This window comes from Coregonus clupeaformis, chromosome 30, assembly GCF_020615455.1.
Source record: "Coregonus clupeaformis isolate EN_2021a chromosome 30, ASM2061545v1, whole genome shotgun sequence".
NCBI classification, from domain to species: domain Eukaryota; kingdom Metazoa; phylum Chordata; class Actinopteri; order Salmoniformes; family Salmonidae; genus Coregonus; species Coregonus clupeaformis.
The window spans coordinates 35,319,756-35,340,670 of record NC_059221.1 but is presented as its reverse complement, the minus strand read 5'-3'; the positions used below and the strand labels follow the sequence as shown (position 1 = coordinate 35,340,670).

Here is a 20,915-nt window from a genome sequence, read left to right as displayed (position 1 = left end):
ACGTTTGGCTGGTCCCGGGGATCGAACCCACTACCCTGGCGTTACAAGTGCCATGCTCTACCAATTGAGCTACAGAGGACCACCAAAATATATTTTGATTTGTTTAACACTTTTTCTGGTTACTACATGATTCCACATGTGTTATTTCATATTTTGTTGTCTTCACTATTATTCTACAATGTAGAAAACAGTAAAAATAAAGGAAAACCCTTGAATGAGTAGGTCTGTCCAAACTTTTGACTGGTACTGTATGTTAATTTTTTTCAACTTTATTATTACGGTTAGTGGGCTCAAACACGAGGTTACCAGGATAGCGGGAAGTTGCTTTCTCAGCAAAACCTCTCACAGACCTAGCCTGGTTCCAAATCTGCATGTGCTTCAGGGAAGAGAACAGAGCTGTGAAGGAGTGACTGGTCAGCTGCAGTGTTTTCCCCGTAAAACCCAGGGGTTATCATTTAACTGTGTGTGCATGTTTATGTTCATGTTGTGTTTCTAAAGTTGTCAGAATCTGGGTGTGGGTTTGGGTTTGTGTTCATGTGTGTTCAATCATGTGGTGTTCCTAGATGTGGATTGATGCTGGCTATCAATGTTCCAAGATAGCGTAGCAGTGCGGTCGTGTTCTCTTGTGTGTCCATGTAAATAGCCAGTTTTTTGTATTTTTTAGGTATTTCATGTATATATTTCCCTATCACACTTTTCATCCTTCTACTAAATATACTTTCCTGTAACCAGCCTCACTCAATGTGGAACGGATTCTATTATTTACTCACTTCTATCTAAAATCTCCAGTTGAAACTAGCCAGCCAGCTAACTAGCTAACTAGCTACTTGCTATTAGCCACCGTCAGCGGTTTTCACCCAGAACATCGGATTTTCTGCCGGAATAACTGAATCACTGGACCCTAACACCGGATCTAGCTAGCCGCAACCGAATGGATGTCGCTGTAGGCTAATCACCACTGCCCCCGTAGCACCAGTTAGCCTTGAGCCTTGAGCTAGCCCCGGCTATCTACCTCTCTGTCTACCAGACGGGAGTAGCCAGCTAACCAGCTAACTAGCTACTTGCTATTAGCCACCGTTAGCGGCATGTTCTCCATTGTCCATGGCCTGCACTACCTACCAGCCAGCTCTAGTCTGGACTATTATTGGCCAGTCTGCACTGTCAGCACAGCGAGTTATCGACCCAGAACCTATCGGATTTTCTGCCGGAATCACTGAATCATTGGACCTTTAGCACTGGATAATCGCAACTAGCTAGCTGCAACCATATGAACGTTGTTGTTGGCTAATCAGCCTTGAGCTAGCCTTGAGTCAAGCACATCTCCCGGCTATCTACCTCTCTGTCAACCGGACGGGACCTCCTAGAGTCGACACGGAGCCCTGCCGATCCATCACGACTGGTCTGCCGACGTAATCGTCTGTGGTTTCAACAGGCTTCCCGTTGCGACGGCCACGAAGATCCATCTGCTACCCCCGGCCCGCTAGCACACGCAAACTACAACCATGCTTCCTGCTCGCTGTGCTGAAGCACCAATTTGAACTGCTCTCGGACTCACATATTGCTGTTCACTGGACCTTATGATCACTCAGCTGCACAGCTGATGCCTGCTGGACTGTTCCTTTACACAGTACCCTGTCCTGTTTATTCTGTTTAGCCTCAGCCCAAACTTTATCGCCATTACCAGTTGTTGTCTTAGCTCTCTCTAATAACACCTGTGATTGCTTTATGCCTCTCTCCCATGTCAATATGCCTTGCCTATTGCTGTTCCAGTTAGTTCTTATTATACAATTTCACTGTAGAACCCCAAGTCCCTCTCAAACTGCCTCAAATAGTTCCTTTGTTCCACCCCCCACACACGCCGAGACCGGCTCAATTGGTGCCTCCAGTGATGCTATCTCTTTCATTGTTACCCAACGCTTAGGTTTACCTCCACTGTACTCATATCCTTCCATATCCTTGTCTGTACATAATGCCCTGAATCTTTTCTACAACGCCCGGAAATCTGCCCCCTTTATTCTCTGTACCCAACGCACTAGAAGACCAGTTCTTAAAGCCTTTATCCGTATCCTTATTCTAGTCCTCCTCTGTTCCTCTGGTGATGTAGAGGTTAACCCAGGCCCTGTAGCCCCCAGTATCACTCCTGCTCCCCAGGAGCTATCATTTGTTGACTTCTGTAACCGTAAAAGCCTTGGTTTTCTGCACGTTAACATCAGAAGTCTACTTCCTAAGTTTGAGTTATTCACTGCGTTAGCACACTCCGCCAACCCTGATGTTCTAGCAGTGTCTGAATCCTGGCTTAGGAAGGCCACCAAACATTCTGAAATTTCCATCCCCAACTACAACATTTTCCATCTAGATAGAACTGCCAAAGGGGGTGGAGTTAGCCTGCAGAGCTCTATCATACTATCCAGGTCTGTGCCCAAACAGTTGGAGCTTCTACTTCTAAAAATCCACCTTTCCAGAAATAAGTCTCTCACTGTTGCCGCTTGCTACAGACCCCCCTCAGCCCCCAGCTGTGCCCTGGATACCATATGTGAATTGATTGCCCCCCATTTATCCTCAGAGTTCGTACTGCTTGGTGACCTAAATTGGGATATGCTTAACACCCCGGCCATCCTACAATCCAAACTAGATGCCCTCAATCTCACACAAATTATCAACGAACCTACCAGGTACAACCCTAAATCCGTAAATATGGGTACCCTCATAGATATCATCCTGACTAACTTACCCTCTAAATACACCTCCGCTGTCTTCAACCAGGATCTCAGCGATCACTGCCTTATTGCCTGCGTCCGTAACGGGTCCGCGGTCAAACGACCACCCCTCATCACTGTCAAACGCTCCCTAAATCACTTTAGCGAGCAGGTCTTCCTAATTGACCTGGCCCAGGTATCCTGGATGGATATAGATCTCATTCCGTCAGTAGAGGATGCCTGGTTGTTCTTTAAAAGTAATTTCCTCTCAATCTTAAATAAACATGCCCCATTCAAAAAAGACAGAACTAAGAACAGATGCCCCTGGTTCTCCTCAGACTTAACTTCCCTTGACCAGCACAAAAACATCCTGTGGCGTACTGCATTAGCATCAAATAGCCCCCGCGATATGCAACTGTTCAGGGAAGTCAGGAACCAATATACACAAGCAGTTAGGAAAGCAAAGGCTAACTTTTTCAAACATAAATTTGCATCCTGTAGCACTAACTCCAAAAACTTTTGGGACACTGTAAAGTCCATGGAGAATAAGAGCACCTCCTCCCAGCTGCCCACTGCACTGAGGCTAGGAAACACTATCACCACCGATAAATCTACAATAATCGAGAATTTCAACAAGCATTTTGCTACGGCTGGCCATGCTTTCCACCTGGATACCACTACCCTGGCCACAAGCTCTATACCCTCCGCTGCAACTTGCCCCCCCCCTGCCCCCCCCGCCCCCCCCAGATCCACCTCTACGCAGACGACACCATTTTGTATACATCTGGCCCTTCATTGGACACTGTGTTAACAAACCTTCAAACGAGCTTCAATGCCATACAACACTCCTTCAGTAGCCTCCAACTGCTCTTAAACACTAGTAAAACTAAATGCATGCTCTTCAATTGAACGCTGCTGGCACCCGCCCACCCGTCTAGAATCATTACTCTTGACGGGTCTGACCTAGAGTATGTGGACAACTACAAATACCTAGGTGTCTGGTTAGACTGTAAACTCTCCTTCCAGAGTTACATTAAGAATCTCCAATCCAAAGTTAAATCTAGAATCGTCTTCCTATTCCGCAACAAAGCCTCCTTCACTCGTGCTGCCAAACATGCCCTCGTAAAACTGACTATCCTACCGATCCTTGACTTCGGCGATGTCATTTACAAAATAGCCTCCAACACTCTACTCAGCAAATTGGATGTAGTCTATCACAGTGCCATCCGTTTTGTCACCAAAGCCCCATATACTACCCACCACTGTGACCTGTACGCTCTTGTTGGCTGGTCCTCACTACATATTCGTTGCCAAACCCACTGGCTCCAGGCCATCTATAAATCACTGCTAGGCAAATCCCCGCCTTATCTTAGCTCATTGGTCACCATAGCAACACCCATCCGTAGTATGCGCTCCAGCAGGTATATCTCACTGGTCATTCCCAAAGCCAACACCTCCTTTGGCCGCCATTCCTTCCAGTTCTCTGCTGCCAATGACTGGAACGAATTGCAAAAATCTCTGAAGCTGGAGACTCTTATCTCCCTCACTAACTTTAAGCATCAGTTGTCAGAGCACCTTACCGATCACTGCACCTGTACACAGCCCATCTGAAATTAGCCCACCCAACTACCTCATCCCTATATTGTTATTTATTTTGCTCATTTGCACCCCAGTATCTCTATTTGCACATCATCTCTTGCACATCTATCATTCCAGTGTTAATACTAATTGTAATTATTTTGCACTATAGCCTATTTATTGCCTTACCTCCATAACTTGCTACATTTGCACACACTGTATATATATTTTCTGTTGTATTTTTGACTTTATGTTTTGTTTTACCCCATATGTAACTGTGTGTTGTTGTTTTTATCGCACTGCTTTGCTTTATCTTGGCCAGGTTGCAGTTGTAAATGAGAACTTGTTCTCAACTGGCTTACCTGGTTAAATAAAGGTGAAATAAATTAAATAAATTAAAAATCAGATCTTCTTCTCCTATGCCATTGGCACCTATGCCTCTGCCTTGGGAAAAAATATCAGGAAAATTGTTTCTTCTCCATAAGATTTGATTCATGAAATTGTGAAATCAATGACTGTTATTGGCATCATAACAACGATAGTCAGAGGAGTTTGACAGCAAGTTCCAATAGAATCACCTATATTCAAAACAGCTCTATTTCCCTGACAGTGTTTCCCTAGGCGTTATAGGCGTGCCACAAAGTGGCATGCGGTACCCTTAGTGTTGCCACACAAAACAGAAAAGTATTCGAATTTTGGAACTAGATGTCCATACACTTTGAGGACATTACATTATGCCATCACATGCCTAAGTTGGTTTTAGGTGGTTTGAACAACCAATTACCAGTTACCTTGCTTTCTTATCTATTGTTTGTAATATGCTTTATGTTTATGTGCTGTCGTCTCATACGCTTGGAAATAACAATGTTTTCAGTGGCACCCTCCTCCTTCAAAGGTATACAAATATTGTCTTCTGTTTGTAGGACTGGTGCCCTCCATATAGGGGACCGTGTCTTGGCCATTAACTGTGTGAGTCTGAAGGGGAAACCCCTGAGTGAGGCCATCCATCTACTCCAGATGGCCGGAGAGACTGTCACCCTCAAGATCAAGAAACGGCAAGATGGTATGTACTGTTATTGTTAAGTTTGTTAATCAAGTGACTTTTTAAAAAGCATGCATGGAAGGGGATGCCGAGGCTTCTTTTTAGAGGACTCTAATTGGATGGAAGGAAAGACTCAAGTCATTGGATTTGATGTTGACAAACTGAATATTCTCTCGTTAGAGGCATTTCATTGACATAATTAAATAGAGCCGGATCTATATGATTTTTTTGGAATTCCATACCGATATATCTGCCGATATGCTGTATTACAGTGGGGAAATTAAAGTGTCATTTTTACACACCGAGTTCCATCTCCGGTCACACGCTTGAGGTGGTGTCCAGCGCCAAAGCGCTCGGCCTGACATTCCGAGCAAACCTAAAATGGGACACGCACATCTCTGACATTACCACCAAAAGGAACTGAATGCTCTTCATGATGAACTGCCTACGCCACTTCAACCTCCCCCTGAAGACCTTCTGGCAGTCTACGCCTGCTTTGTCCATCCAGTGGTCGAGTACGCCGCTCCGGTATGGCACCCATGTCTCACAGCCCACCAACACAACCAGCTTGAGAAGGTCCAGCGACGTGCAACCAAAATCGTCTTGGACCCCACCTACACCCTCTACGACTCTGCATGCAATGTCCTGGGCTTACAGACCTTGGAGTCCCGCCTCACCTGCCTCTGCTGATCCTTTGGCCCAGAAGCTTTCAAAATCCCAGGATTACAGCATATGGCTGCCTCAGATGAGAGGCCATGTCATCGGCCGAACTACCTGATCCAATCAAAATCTAAACCCTTCCCCCTACTAGGACAGACACTACAACAGCCTTATGCCTTACTTTGTGAGATTGCTTAATGCTGCTTGACTGTAATGTTTATACTAGACCTTACATTTTATTTTATTTGCTTACTTACATAGGTATATGTATGCTGCAATTCAGCTTTCAGCTGCAAATGTGTACAATTCAAATAAAACTTAAATATATATAAATTGCCATCCAAAAGAGCAATTGTCCAAGAAATATGCTACAAATGTTGATTTCTTGCATTGTGACAATAATTACACATCATGAGAATGACCACAAGTGTTCAGATAAAAATGAGATTCCCTTTTGTCATCATTTTTATCGAATATCTGTGGAATTATCGGCCGATATCGGTAAAAGGCCAATATCAGCCAATAATATCGGTGAAACTATATATCGCTCGGGCTCTATAGTATGTCAATTGGTTCTTCAAACCACCTAAAACCAGTTTAGAAGATGGGAATAACACAAGGGAGAAGGACTGCCCCTCTCATTGTGGTCCTCTGTAGCTCAGCTGGTAGAGCACGGCGCTTGTAACGCCAAGGTAGTGGGTTCGATCCCCGGGACCACCCATACACAAAAATGTATGCACGCATGACTGTAAGTCGCTTTGGATAAAAGCGTCTGCTAAATGGCATATTATTATTATTTATTATAAGCCACGGATGTTCAAGGCCGACCGCGGTACTGCAGGCATTGTTGGCAGAAAACAGGATCCCCATTATAGTGAATGGAAAACTGTCAATCTTTGTGTAAATATATATATTTTTTAATACAATCATGGTACCAATAATTGCTTCTAATACACCAGATGTACATATACTGAGTACACCAAACATTAGGAACACCTTCCTAATATTGATTTGCAACCCCCTTTTTCCCTCAGAACAGCCTCAATTTGTCGAAAGCGTTCCACAAGGATGCTGGCCCATGTTGACTCCAATGCTTTCCACAGTTGTGTCAAGTTGGCTGGACGTCCTTTGGGTGGTGGACCATTCTTGAAACACACAGGAAACTGTTAAGTGTGAAAAACCCAGCAGCGTTGCAGTTCTTGACACAAACCAATGCACCTGGCACCTACTACCATACCCCGTTCAAAGGCACTTAAATCTTTTGTCTTGCCCATTCCCCCTCTGAATTGCACACATACACAATCCATGTCTCAAGGCTTAAAAAACCTTCTTTCACCTGTCTCCTCTTCATCTGCACTGAATGATGTGGATTTAACAAGTGACGTCTGAGTGGCGCAGTGGTCTAAGGCACTGCATCGCAGTGCTAACTGTGCCACTAGAGATCCTGGTTCGAATCCAGGCTCTGTCGCAGCCGGCCGCGACCGGGAGACTCATGGGCGGCGCACAATTGGCCCAGCGTCGTCCAGTGTAGGGGAGGGAATGGCCGGCAGGGATGTAGCTCAGTTGATAGAGCATGGCGTTTGCAACGCCAGGGTTGTGGGTTCGATTCCCACGGGGGGCCAGTATAAAAAATATATATATGTATTCACTAACTGTAAGTCGCTCTGGATAAGAGCGTCGGCTAAATGACTAAAATGTAAATGTAAATGTCTGTAAGGGTTCATAGCTTTCACCTGGTCTGTCTGTCGTGGAAGGAGCAGGTTTTCTTCATGTTTTGTACACTCAGTGTATTTAATTACATAATTGAGTTATGATTCTCTCTTAACTCGCCACTGACTCTCTCTGTTCCCATACAGAATCGGATGGGCACCAGACGTCGGAGCAGGCAGGGTTCCTGAGCGACACAGAGGATGAGCTGACTGATTCCCAGAAGACCAGTAAACATTCAGGGGTGTACTCTGCCACCGTGCCCAGCGTGGACTCTGCCGTGAGCTCCTGGGATGGCTCCGGCATCGATGCTGACTACGGCAGCCAAGGTGAGGACAGAACATGGCCGCATAGTCATTACCAGTTTAGACAACCAGCTTAGGCCACTTTAGATTATTGCTCACATGACTGTCCTGAAATCCGTTGTTGGGTGGGTAGAACGTTATCATGTTTTTTTATGTCTGTTTTTGTCGCTTGTGTGCAGGAACGTATCTCCACAGAGCTGCAGATTTGACTTTCCAGCCTAATGAGTGGAGACGCACCAAACCGCCCAGGTCCCACCTCAACAGCATCTCCACTGGCCTCACCGGCCTTAACCACCACTCCCACCTCTACGATGGGAGATACACTGAGGATGACTGGGATAAGGCTGCTGGGTGAGTGCCTACTTCAGGCTAGAACAATGGATTTGTATTTTCAAGTTTCAAAGTCTATTTGTCACGTGGACAGGATACAGCAGGTATAAAACAGTACAGTGAAATTATTACTTCCAAGCTCTTTCAAACAGCAGTATTAAGTATAAAGGTGAGAGGACATTATATAAAGGAAGAGACACGAGGAACACGAGAATGCATACTATATACAGGGTCAGTGCCAGTACCATAATTACAATGAGCAGTGGGTACTGTTGCCTGGTTCCGGGTCTGTTTGTGCTTTATCCAAGTCCTAAAGCACATACAGTACCAGTCAAAAGTTTGGACACACCTACTCATTCCAGGGTTTTTCTTTCTTTTTTAATATTTTCTACATTGTAGAATAATAGTGAAGACATAAAAACTTGAGATTTTTGGTTACAACTGCTGTGTCTTTGTGAGACGCAGAGTAGGTGAACGGATGATGTCCGCATGTATGGTTCCCACCGTGAAGCATGGAGGAGGAGGTGTGATGGTGTGGGGGTGCTTTGCTGGTGACACTGTCTGTGATTTATTTCGAATTCAAGGCACACTTAACCAGCATGGCTACCACAGCATTCTGAAGCGATACGCCATCCCATCTGGTTTACGCTTAGTGGGACTATCATTTGTTTTTCAACAGGACAATGACCCAAAACACACCTCCAGGCTGTGTAAGGGCTATTTGACCAAGACGGAGAGTGATGGAGTCCTGCATCAGATGACCTGGCCTCCACAATCCCCCGACCTCAACCCAATTGAGATGGTTTGGGATGAGTTGGGCCGCAGAGTGAAGGAAAATCAGCCAACAAGTGCTCAGCATATGTGGGAACTTCTATAAGCCTATTGGAAAAGCATTCCTCATGAAGCTGGTTGAGAGAATGCCAAGAGTGTGCAAAGCTGTCATGAAGGCAAAGGTTGGCTACATTGAAGAATCTAAAATATAAAATATATTTTGCTATGTTTAACACTCTTTTGGTTACTACATGATTCCATATGTGTTATTTCATAGTTGTGACGTTCTGGCTCCGGGACTTTTAGTAGTGAGCCAGGGTTGTCATTTTCATTTGGGTGTAGTTCTATGTGGGATCTAGTTGTTTCATTTCTATGTTTGGTTTTGATGTTGATTAGTCATATGACTCCCAATCGGAGGTAACGAGTGTCAGCTGTCGGCTCGTTATCTCTGATTGGGAGCCATATTTATACTGTGTGGTTTCACCTTGGTTTTGTGGGTTTTTGTTTCCTTGTTGCTGTTAGTCATTATCAGTATTGGACTTCACTTTCGTCATATTTGGTTTGTTGTTTTGATCGTGGTTTCTTTATAATAAAGTCTACGATGTTCGCTCAACACGCTGCGCTTTGGTCTCCTCCTTTCGACGATCGTGACAATAGTTTTGATGTCTTCACTATTATTCTACAATGTAGAAAATAGTAAAAATAAAGAAAAACCCTTGTAGGTGTGTCCAAACGTTTGACTGGTCCTGTAATACAGATCTGGCTAATGGATTTGATAGGTGTAATAATTTTACAACAAACATCTTGTTTCGTTCTGTGGCTTTCAATGTTGTTATTTTTTCCTTTTCATCTACAAGTATGCCTTCTGTATGCCTCCACTCATGTATGTAAGCAATGATCATCATAAATGTTGTTGAAGATAGGTACAAAAAATCTATCTTTCAAGGCTGGTTTAATCTAAAACTCTGTGTTGTTTCACTGACAGCTATCGATTTGGAAAGTGAATCCAATAAATCTGCAATGTCACTCAAATATTTGGCTTTAGAATTTTTCTCTAAATCACCACAGTTGTTTAATTCCTCCATGTTATCTGCTCCTATCTGTTATATTTCTCTCTTTCTCAGGTATTCTCTCTCTCATCTGCTTTACTAACCGCCCGCGAGGCTCCTGGTGTTTCACATAAACGCATATTTTTCTCTGTGGCTTTTGTCTTCACCAAACCTGTCGCTCTAAAACACCCAAAGGCCCCATGGACACACCTCTGCCTTGTCTGTTGCCTCAATCTTAACTCTTCACTAGATTTTCTTAACTTTTGTGTCCCTCACTGCCACAAACTGTCTACGCCCTTAGGCTTTTTGGGTGGCTTAACTTTTAAACGATGAACTATCTGCATGAATAATCTTTCTATTCTAAGGGACTACACTGTTCTGTGCTGGTACTGTGCTAGTGAGAGAGTTTACTCTTGCCCTCACTGAGGCCTGAAAGGTTTTTAAAGGACCTCTCATCGTCATGCAGTCCATTGCCTGCATTACCCACGCTGCTCTGCAGGCCACACCTGTTTCAAACCAGTCTCAAAACACCTCAGTCTCTGGACAGCAAGGCTCCTCTCATGTTCTGGTTCCTGCATTGTCATAGATACGCCAGTCCCCCTAGTTGTCATGGCACCCTAAAACAGGAGGACAGCTTCTGGTCCCAGGCGCTGCAGGACCTAGAGACCTGCGGCCAATCGGAGATACTCAGGGAGCTGGAGGTAAGCTACATCTCCCTCTATCTGTCCCAATCTGCTACTAAATGAAGCGATGCAAAAGTCTGATTGTCTAGACCGTCCAGACACCTGCTGCCACTTTGATCAATGGAGACATTGGCACAAAGCCTCCCTATTCAGTCAAGCTGTGAGTGTGCATGTATTCAGTTATACAGTATATCATGTTATTTTATTCACACACCTATAATTTAACAATCCTGTTGTCTTCTCCCAGGCATCCATGACGGGCAGCACTCTCAGCCTGTATCTGGAAGAGACGAGGTCCCAGGAAGACTCAGTGCTACAGAGCAGAATCAGTCCTGTGAAGAGGGGTCCCATTCATGACGAGCCCAAGACCAAAAGCAACCTGCAGAGGTCCAACAGGACCAGGGACACACCACCCGGGGGGACAGGGGAGCCCCAGGAGACCACCTCTCCTACAGCCCTGGAACTACTGAAGGTACATAGCAGGATTGGAGGCGGCATCTCAATTCAGTTAATTTAGGAAGTGCATTAAAGTTCCTATTCAAGAACTGAAAAATAATAAGAATTTCAGTCCTGTACAAAAGGCCGGCCCTCTCAAGCTGATTGGCCTGCAGCCCTGTCAATCACTCTTCACACCTCTGTTCATCCAACCAATCAGGGCGCTTGGACACACTCCAGGGCTCCGCCCTGCACACCTCAAGTTAGATCCTGTTCACCTGCCATTTCAAGAAGAAACAAGTATTGTGTAATGAAGGACTCCAACATGCTGTTTTCCTATCTTGAAGTGTTGTGCATCCATCAAACATGTAAGTGTTGTGAAATATGTATAGTTGTGTGCAATGTCTGACCCAGGATGAGACCTATTTGTTAGGTTTTTCATGTTTTTCATGCATGTCTTTGTATTGCCGCATTATAAGTAGCCTATTGCATTTCTACATGTGTGTTGCTATACCTTTGCATTCATTCATGTTTATATTATGCCACAATTTTCTCTTGATTATTGTACTGCATGTATATCTATTTCTTAGTCTCTTATAAGTGGAGCCTAATGCTTGTATTGTTCCTCCCTTTTTAGAACCACACAACAATATAAAGAACGTTAATGGAATCCGATGTGTCTGTGTGCGTGTGGTGGTGACCAAGTGTTCAGTATGGGCCTCAACATGGTGTTCTAACCGGACAACACTGTAGTGAGCAGAACTTAAGCAATCAGAATAATTTACTAGCTGGTGAGGGCATTCCCAGCCGACCTCTGAGATGAGCTCCAGCTAGCAATTTTTTAATGGTCCTTCGAGACGGATTCTGACCTGCTATAGTTGAGATGTTGAGGTACCCCAAAGAGGAGTTTGTGTGTCTCACCACGAGACGACCGTCACCACCCACCTCAGCCCACACCGCCATACGAAGCGGTCACGCACCTGAGCCTTACACCTCTTTCTCATCCAAGAGACTACTACAAGCCCTGCTCCATGCCTCCTCAGTGGTGAGGGAGTGACCACCCACTCTCCAGTTAGGAGCTGCGGAGGGACTACTGCTGTATGTGCAGGAAGAGCTCAGGAGGACGTACTCTAGGTCCTCCCGGCCTGAGTCACCGCCGCGGGAGCACCGTTACGCTGTTACTCTCCTGACCGCAACTGCTCTAGGCCCCCCCGACTAGAGCCATCGTCATGGACACGGGAGCACCACCACTGCCGATACTTCCGTAGTTGGCCCAGCTGCTCCCCTGAGAGACACTACTCCAGGCCTCCCCGGCCAGAGAGTTTGCCACCTCCATGGGACTGTTGGGATTCCACTATGTCCTAAGGTGGCCCAGCTTCTCAACAGATCGTAGTCGCTCCAGGCCCCCCCGGCTGGAGCCTACATCGTATCTACCAGAGCGTCGGGAGCGCCTCCTGGCCCGGAGCCAGTGCCAAGCTGTGGGTTCTATGCCTGCTCCTAGAATGTAGCCACAGCCTGCAACTACTGGCAAGGTTAAGTGCAGGTCTATCCACCCCGGCTCGCCAGCACCATGCTAGTTCCAGCCTCGAGGGTCCCGCTACCTCCAGACCTACCAGACCTCGCCTCGGGACCCGCCACATATCACCTCGGGACCCGCCACACATCACCTCGGGACCCGCCACACATCGCCTCGGGACCCGCCACACATCACCTCGGGTGACCCACCAGAAGTCACCCCTGGTGTCCCCCCTGACCTAGATTTCTAGTTCCCTTCCCTCCCGGTAGGGTCAGAGTCTGTCCCCCCCAGTAGGGTCAGAGTTCCCTTCCCCCACTCCCAGTAGGGTCAGAGTTCCCTTCCCCCCCGGGAGGGTCAGAGATTGCGTTTCCTGCCTACCTGGCAGGTGTAAAGTGTTCAGGCTTAGAGCCCCCTGCCCTGCTAGGCCCTAAGTTTGCTGTGCCGTTTTCAGGTCTGTAGCCCTCTGCCTTCATTGGTATGCAGTTGCTTAGCCTGCCAGGTTTAGAGCCTCCTGCACTGCTAAGCCCCAAGTTCGCTGCACTAGGCTCACTGTCTCCAGACAGTCAGCCCTCGGTCCCTAGCACTATGTAATCAGTCCCCAGTTGTACTAGGTCTGTGTCTCCAGCACCAGTGTGCCCTCAGTACCTAACCCTGGTGGATCATCAGGCTCCTGCCCGGTTAGGCTCAGAGTTACCAGTTCCTCTAGCAGGCCCAGAACTCTACTGCTCTGCTAGCTATCAGTCGTTCTCCCTGGCAGGTCCAGAGTGGGTGTCGGTGTGAGTCAGGTCCAGAGTAGGTGTCCCCTGTCAGGTCCAGAGTAGGTGTCCCCTGTCAGGTCCAGAGTGGGTGTCCCCTGTCAGGTCCAGAGTGGGTGTCCCCTGTCAGGTCCAGGCTCCCAGCCTTCAGACGTTTTAGTTTCGATGTCTCCAGCTCTAGTAGGCCTTCAGTCCACTGCTCCGCCTGGCTATAGGTTCTTTGCCCCACTAGGTCTGCAGCTTCTGCCCTCAGTTAGTCTGCAGCCCCCAGCCTCAGTTGACAAGCAGTCAGCTCCCTCAGTGCTACATGCCAAACCTCCTGCCCTAGTTCTATGCCCTGGTTCACCTGTACCGCTAGGCTCTGAGTTATCTGCTCCTCTAGGTGTGCAGTCCCTGCCCCTATCCTGTTCTCAGCTCCCGGCCTCAGCTAGCGCCCAATCGCCTATACTAGCGCTAGGCTACAAGTTTCCTGCCATACCTGGCTGGCAGTCCTCAGTCTCAGTTGTAGGTTCTATGTCCCCTGCCCTGTCAGGTCCTGAGTTCCCTATCCTGCTAGGCTCTCAGCCCCTTGACCGGGGGGCCCCACCGTTCCCTGACCTGGGGGGCCTTCTGTTTCCAATTCTGGAGGGCTGACCACCTCCTGGACTAGAAGACCCTCCAGCCCTCGCACCTGAGCAACCACCAGACTTCATCTCTGGGGCCCAGCCTGCCCCTGCCTCCGGATCCCTGATGAGCCTCGCCCAGGGGCCCCCACCTGCTCCACCATGGGAGCCATTGCTTTCAGCAGTGGTGAGGCAGTCACAAGCCGCAGCAGCCAGTGAGCTGCTAACGACAGTTGTGGCCAGCATGCCACAATCCTCCACCACAGTAGGCAAGCCACCACCTCCAGCCTCCAGCATCGTACTTAGCGCCAACAAATGGGCTAGAGTTAGAGGGTCCTTAGCAACACCCGTGGTGTTGCATGGGTCTGCCCAGAGCTGTCTCTGCGCCTCTGTGCACCTCCCTCCCCTGGCGGCTCCTAAGCCTCTTATGTGTACCAGTGCCGGCATGGTCCCCTAAATTGATACGCGATATCAGCTGCTCTTCTAGGTCGGCCAGATATACAGTAGGACTGGACCACATCTTGTCGGGTCCCTTCACTGCTCTGCCCCTCTACCCTGCCTGTCCTGCAGGATAGGACTAGGGCCCTTTCAGAACTAAGCCCCCAGCAGAGGCCTTTTAAGATGTGTGGATTTCCAAAGAAATCCAGGTGCGGCTATACAAAAGGCTGGCCCTCTCAATCTGATTGGCCTGCAGCCCTGTCAATCACCCATTCACACCTGTTCATCCAACCAATCAGGGCGCTTGGACGCACTCCAGGGCTCTGCTCTGCACACCTCATGGTAGAGCTTGTTCACCTGCCGTCTCGAGAATAATAAGTATTGTGTAATGATGGACTCCAACATGCTGTTTTCCTATCTTGAAGTGTTGTGCGTCCATCGAACATGTATAGGTGTGTGCAATGTCTGACCCAGGACGAGGCCTATTTGTTAGGTTTTGAGTGTTTCAGAGTGAAGTTTGTTATAGTTAGTTTGTAGCTAATGCTAGCCTATTGTTTTTCATGCATGTCTTTGTATTGCCGCATTATAAGTAGCCTATTGCATTTCTACATGTGTGTTGCTATACCTTTGCATTCATTCATGTTTATATTATGCCACAATTTTCTCTTGATTATTGTATTGCATGTACATCTATTTCTTAGTCTCTTATAAGTGGAGCCTAATGCTTGTATTATTCCTCCCTTTTTAGAACCACACAACAATATAAAGAACGTTAATGGAATCCGATGTGTCTGTGTGCGTGTGGTGGTGACCAAGTGTTCAGTATGGGCCTCAACATGGTGTTCTAACCGGACAACACTGTAGTGAGCAGAACTTAAGCAATCAGAATAAGTTACTAGCTGGTGAGGGCATTCACAGCCGACCGCTGAGACGAGCTCCAGCTAGCTGTTTTTACATGGACCTAGGTCTCGCAGGATTTGGCGACCAATAGTTTTTTCATGAATTCATTGATTTGAAATGGAACTGATGTTAACTCTGGTACATGGGGAGAGATGGATCAAAAATCCCAAATGATTGTGGAATGATTTCCAATGCAGGGTTTAAAGCATGACTAGCTACCGTTTTATCAACTTGAGTATGCAGACAACCCTGTAAAGGTATTGATCAGTGAAATGTAGCCTGACCCTACTCTACATGATGGCACAAACGGCAGTCTCCAGGGATAATATGCCTGTTTAGGTCCAATGAAGATCGTACCCTGAGCCCCACCCTTCACTAACTGAACTGTGGTGCGTTGGTAAAATCACTGGGGAAGCCCCCCCCACATCTTGTCGGGTCCCTTCACCCTTCACCGGGTCCCCCCCCAATGCCATATTACAACCTACACAGTTGTGTCATGATAATTGCGTTGTTTGCTGTTAGTTCATATGCCTTGTGACCGTGATGTATAGGCCTAAAGTCCAAGACAATAAGAAGACAGTGGCAGAATAAATTCAACCACACCTATGTTTTATCACAAAACCGGATAGCAACCTCTGTCCGGTAAAGTCTGCGACGCATATTGCATGTAACAGACAGTTACATGACCTACAGCTTGGTTAAGCAAGTTAACGTTTCTGACATTTCGCAAAGAAAACAGGAGCTGCCGCCACTATTCCAGCACCATTTCAACTTCAACATTTCATCATCATCAAATCACAGTGACAACTAAAACTAAAAGATACCAGAAACAATTTAGTCTAACATAAGCTAAATATGATGTGGCTGTCCATGGTTCTGATTTCTGTTTGTGCGCACGCGTTCGTGCAAGTAGAAAAACATGTTGAGTCACCCTACTTGTAGAGAAACGCCAATGCCATCCTCCTCTCTTTCATGTTTACGAAACGGTCTATCACTCTGTCATACAGTACACGCTTTTATTTTTTTGTTGTCCTAGGTTACCTAGCTAAAATGCTTGCTCGCTAGCCTAACTTCCATTCATGGGCAATGTTAGCTCGTTAACATTAGCCTTCTACATCTAGTTACTGTACATATTGAACTTCCATCCTCTCAGGCCAGGGGCACAACAATGTATGAATTAATGTTTGGATCAGAATTGCCGTTATAATAATTGGCCAGTACAGAGAATTAAGTAAAACCACAAGTCCAAATCCCTATCTCCAGCCATGGCTAATTTAGGAAAGGGTCAAATGTAGCTAGCTAGCTAGCCACCAGAGGACAACAACACAACCAGATGGGACAATTCAAGTTGTTTCTCTTAATGAGGTATGCTCTCAAAGCGATTTGATAGGAGAGACTCCAAATCCAAGCTGGCTTCCCTTGACTTTTTTTTTCTTTTTTCTGCTAGGACCATTTACAGTTGAGCTCGCTCTGTTTAGCTCAATGCTGATTGGCTAATTATTTATACTTTTTTGTCAAGGGAGACCAAATGCTCGCTGGCTTCCCTTGCATTTAATGCTACAGGCGGCAACAATGTCATACTCGTTTGGACCAGACAGTATCAGATAGATGGCCTACACGTAGAGAGACATAGGGACGCTGTTTCGCTCATTCGGATGTGTTCTCCTGTGAGATACATACAGCCTCTTGCAAATTGAAGGAAGCCTGGCTTCCCTTCGCATCCATGAATACACGCCACTGCACGCTACTCTGCGTCATGACTGGGGTCTAACTGGACCCAGTGGATGCCAGGCCGGTCAGGATTTGTAGTGTGTGGGATAATAGATAGAAACATAGATAAAACCGCACACTGAGCCAAATGCTTTGACTCCTGACTCTTCTCTGATGCCTCAGACTGCTGCTTGGCAGTCCCTATACTGCTTGGAAATGGCAGACGTGACCTGAACACTACATGTACAGAAGTCTGTTCTGTTGTGCTGTAATGTACTGTTGGCTTAGGCCGTAGGTTGAATAAGGGCACAAGCACTTTGAAACTGAACGCCCTTAAAAACAAACATTCATTGCAGATTGAATATGTGATTGTAGATATTGGTGTAATTACCTCTGGCAGCCATAATCCCACATTAATCCTAGATTCTGCGTCATTTACATTGCAAAACAATATCACGATATGATGAGTGACTGAGCCTGTGGAGATGCGTGACCTGTAAAGCCCGATTCACATGACTTGCGCAAGAATGGCATTGTGCTGAGCGAGCCATTGCTTTTCAACGGAGGAGGCATTGCGCTTCGCAAGAGGGTTGCGGTGAGCTAGGCCCTTTGGGGTCAGCGTTGTTGCACTCCGGTTTTAGGTAAAGTTACACCCCGCACTGTGCTGGAACCAATGGAGAGCTTGGCGACTTGCACGAGTCAAGTGAATGGGCCTTACTGTCTGTCCTTTAGGTGACCCTGAGGAAGGACCCAGACTGTGGAGACTTTGGCTTCAGTGTGTCAGACGGCCTCCTGGAGAAGGGTGCCTATGTCAACATGATCCGACCAGATGGTCCTGCCGACCAGGCTGGGTTGAAACCCTACGACCGCATTCTGCAGGTACACATCTTTGTTCAACTAACATTATTTTTTTTTAATACAGTATCTACATCTGTTTGTTATGTTGACCTGACTGCTCCTGTCCCAGGTGAACCGAGCAAGGACCAGAGACTTTGACTGCTGCCTGACTGTCCCCCTCATCACTGAAGCAGGAGACAGCTTGGACCTGGTTATCAGCAGGAACCCCCTGGCACAGGCAGATAATGGGCCGCCTCAGGACTGCGAGGACCCCTCTGATTCACTGTTCGACTTCCCATATTACAGGACCAACAGTATCGCCCTGTGACCAAGGTCCAGGTGGAAGATTATGGACTAATAGGCACTGCACATTACACACACATTTTGTTTTATCATATCTCTTGTACACACACTTTCACACAAAACCACATTCACACGTGAGCATACATGTGTATGTGAATATTCACACAGACACACACTCCTTCACACTGTGACCAGTGTTAGTCAGTCTATTCATGTGATGTAGAGCAGAGGAGACTCTGTCAGGCTCCTAGGGCTGTTCTGGAAAAACCACATGTAGTTACGTAACAGCTTCTGGATGGCAACACTAGCGTTGCTCAACTCTTGCAGAAATCCCAGAGAAACACAAACCTCTCAGAGAAGCAGGCATGTTCGGGACACCACCACCACCGCATTTTTTTTTGGTGTGTGTGCAATTGACCCTCTGTGACCTCTTGCTGGGGATTGGTGCAGTTACACGTGAACACACTTGACACACAAACGTGGGCACATGCTGTGCTGGACTATTATTTAAGCCATGTGTTGGCTGGCTGCCTTCTCCTTCCAGCTCCCTGGCCCACACTGCCAACCCCAAGCACAAAACAGCTAGCTAGCGCCTCCAAATAGATAGAATGCTAAACTGTCCCTCACTGTTACTTGCCAAGTATTGCAAACATTTCTATTTTAGATCCCCCAACTCTATCCCGAAGTCTAAAATGTTTGTGGAAATGGACTAGTTGACTCAGGTCCACGTTTTATCCCTGTTGTGTTATTAAATGGCCGTCATGTGAAGGACAAATACTTACCAAGGACTATTTTATCACACCTCCTGCTTTGTTCACAACAAAAGTTACATTTCAGAATGTTTCTTTCTCTCATTACATTTCTCACACCGTGTTAATAGGTACTGGATAGACTGGGAAGAAATGTAATTCATTACTTTTTGGGATAAGTGTTTTTGTTTCTCAAGGTTCTTGTCAACAGCTTTATATAATCAAGTTCACTGTATTTCTTACACCAAACCACACTGTTTTTGTTTGCATGCACTAGTAGTTTACCTAAATCAGATCCATGCACTAGTAGTTTACCTAAATTAGATCCATGCACTATTAGTTCACCTAAATCAGATCCATGCACTAGTAGTTCACCTAAATCAGATCCATACACTAGTAGATCACCTAAATCAGATCCATACGCTAGTAGAGCACCTAAATCAGATCCATGCACTAGTAGTTCACCTAAATCAGATCCATACAGTAGTAGATCCCCTAAATCAGATCCATACACTAGTAGATCACCTAAATCAGATCCATACGCTAGTAGATCACCTAAATCAGATCCATGCACTATATTTACATGTTTTATCACTCACGATTTTATTGTATTATACCGCTAATGGTGATACTGTCACATTCTTTATATTGAAAAGCTTTGTCACCCACTCTAAAGGAGTGTTCCTTATCATAAACACACTCTACTTGATTCTGTTGTTCCAGGTCCCGTCTCTCCTCTTTAGATTTCACCCTCAATATCAGGATCTCCTACATGAGGCCAGGAGTTTTTCCTGACTAGGAAAACCTCCTGGCCCTAGTCCTATGTATACATGTTTCAAAAGGCATTATACCAGAGTATCAACTCTCAGGAGTACAGGGTGTGGTTTCCCCACAAACAGACTCTTAAGTGAATGACGTCACCTGCCAAATGTGGAATAAAATACATTTCAATTGAGATGATTTCCTTTTAAACCCATTTTCATGTATCCATTGAGGTTTAGGCCCCAACTCTCAATAAGGTATGGCCTCGGATTAGAGTATTTTCCTGAACCTCCACGGCTGTTTCTCCCGCCCATGTTAGTAAGCATGGTAAGCATGTAGCTATTGGATTTAATGCCCCACCCAGTAGAAAGCTCACATTGTCCACAACGGGGAATTTCGGAACATTTCTGCGCTGAACAATTGCCATCTCTGTCCTGCTCCGTCAGACCGAACCTTCCCCAGAGCTGTTGCAGTTTTATCATGACATTGTATGGTTTTATAAAGCTCTTACATAACGTGTCTGGCCCTGGCCTGCTTACCAAGCTGCCTCAGTGGAAATAAGGTGATTTGTTTCATTTCATGTAATGGCTGGTGTAGAGATGTAGTGAGACTGCAGTCATGCTGTCCCGTTCAGGGCTCAACTCACTGCTTTTTAATCCTCAGGAAGGAAACATGTCTTTAGATTTTTTGAAAAATGTTTTCAAACTGTCTTCTAACATAAATGTCCCATTTGATACAGAGGCCTATTTTGTTTTTCTAAATTTTATTTGAGGTGTGTCTGAATATTATTCAGTACACAGTCTGTACATGGTCTACCTTCCTATGTATAATGTTTTTATTCGTAATGACATTCTGCGTGTGGTTTCTGTATGTAAGATGTGACTGAGTGCAGTATCTGTTCTCTGTACAGTTCTTCTGTTTACATTGTCCCCCAGCTGCATCCAAGCATTGCTATTTAATTTGTGTGGGAGTCTGAGCCAATCTGAAGGAAATTGGTTTGTGAGATGTACATGAAATGGATGTTATTTTATTCTTTAATGAGATGTATTTCCTGCTTTTTATGAAAATAAAGATATGACGAATGGGA

At 46.0% G+C, this 20,915-nt stretch overlaps 1 protein-coding gene across 3 annotated transcripts in view; it reads left to right on the top strand.

The window, feature by feature from the left end:
* grip2a (glutamate receptor interacting protein 2a) overlaps window positions 1-20,915 on the top strand; it is a 72,061-nt gene extending 51,146 nt beyond the window's left edge. For all 3 annotated transcript variants that reach the window (XM_041855780.2, XM_041855779.2, XM_041855781.2), the window contains 7 exons: window positions 5,198-5,337; window positions 7,833-8,012; window positions 8,168-8,339; window positions 10,725-10,839; window positions 11,069-11,293; window positions 17,910-18,056; window positions 18,145-20,915. In XM_041855780.2, the coding sequence (XP_041711714.1) occupies window positions 5,198-5,337; window positions 7,833-8,012; window positions 8,168-8,339; window positions 10,725-10,839; window positions 11,069-11,293; window positions 17,910-18,056; window positions 18,145-18,342 (1,177 nt within the window). In that variant the 3' untranslated portion in view covers window positions 18,343-20,915. The remainder of the gene's footprint in view (window positions 1-5,197; window positions 5,338-7,832; window positions 8,013-8,167; window positions 8,340-10,724; window positions 10,840-11,068; window positions 11,294-17,909; window positions 18,057-18,144) is intronic.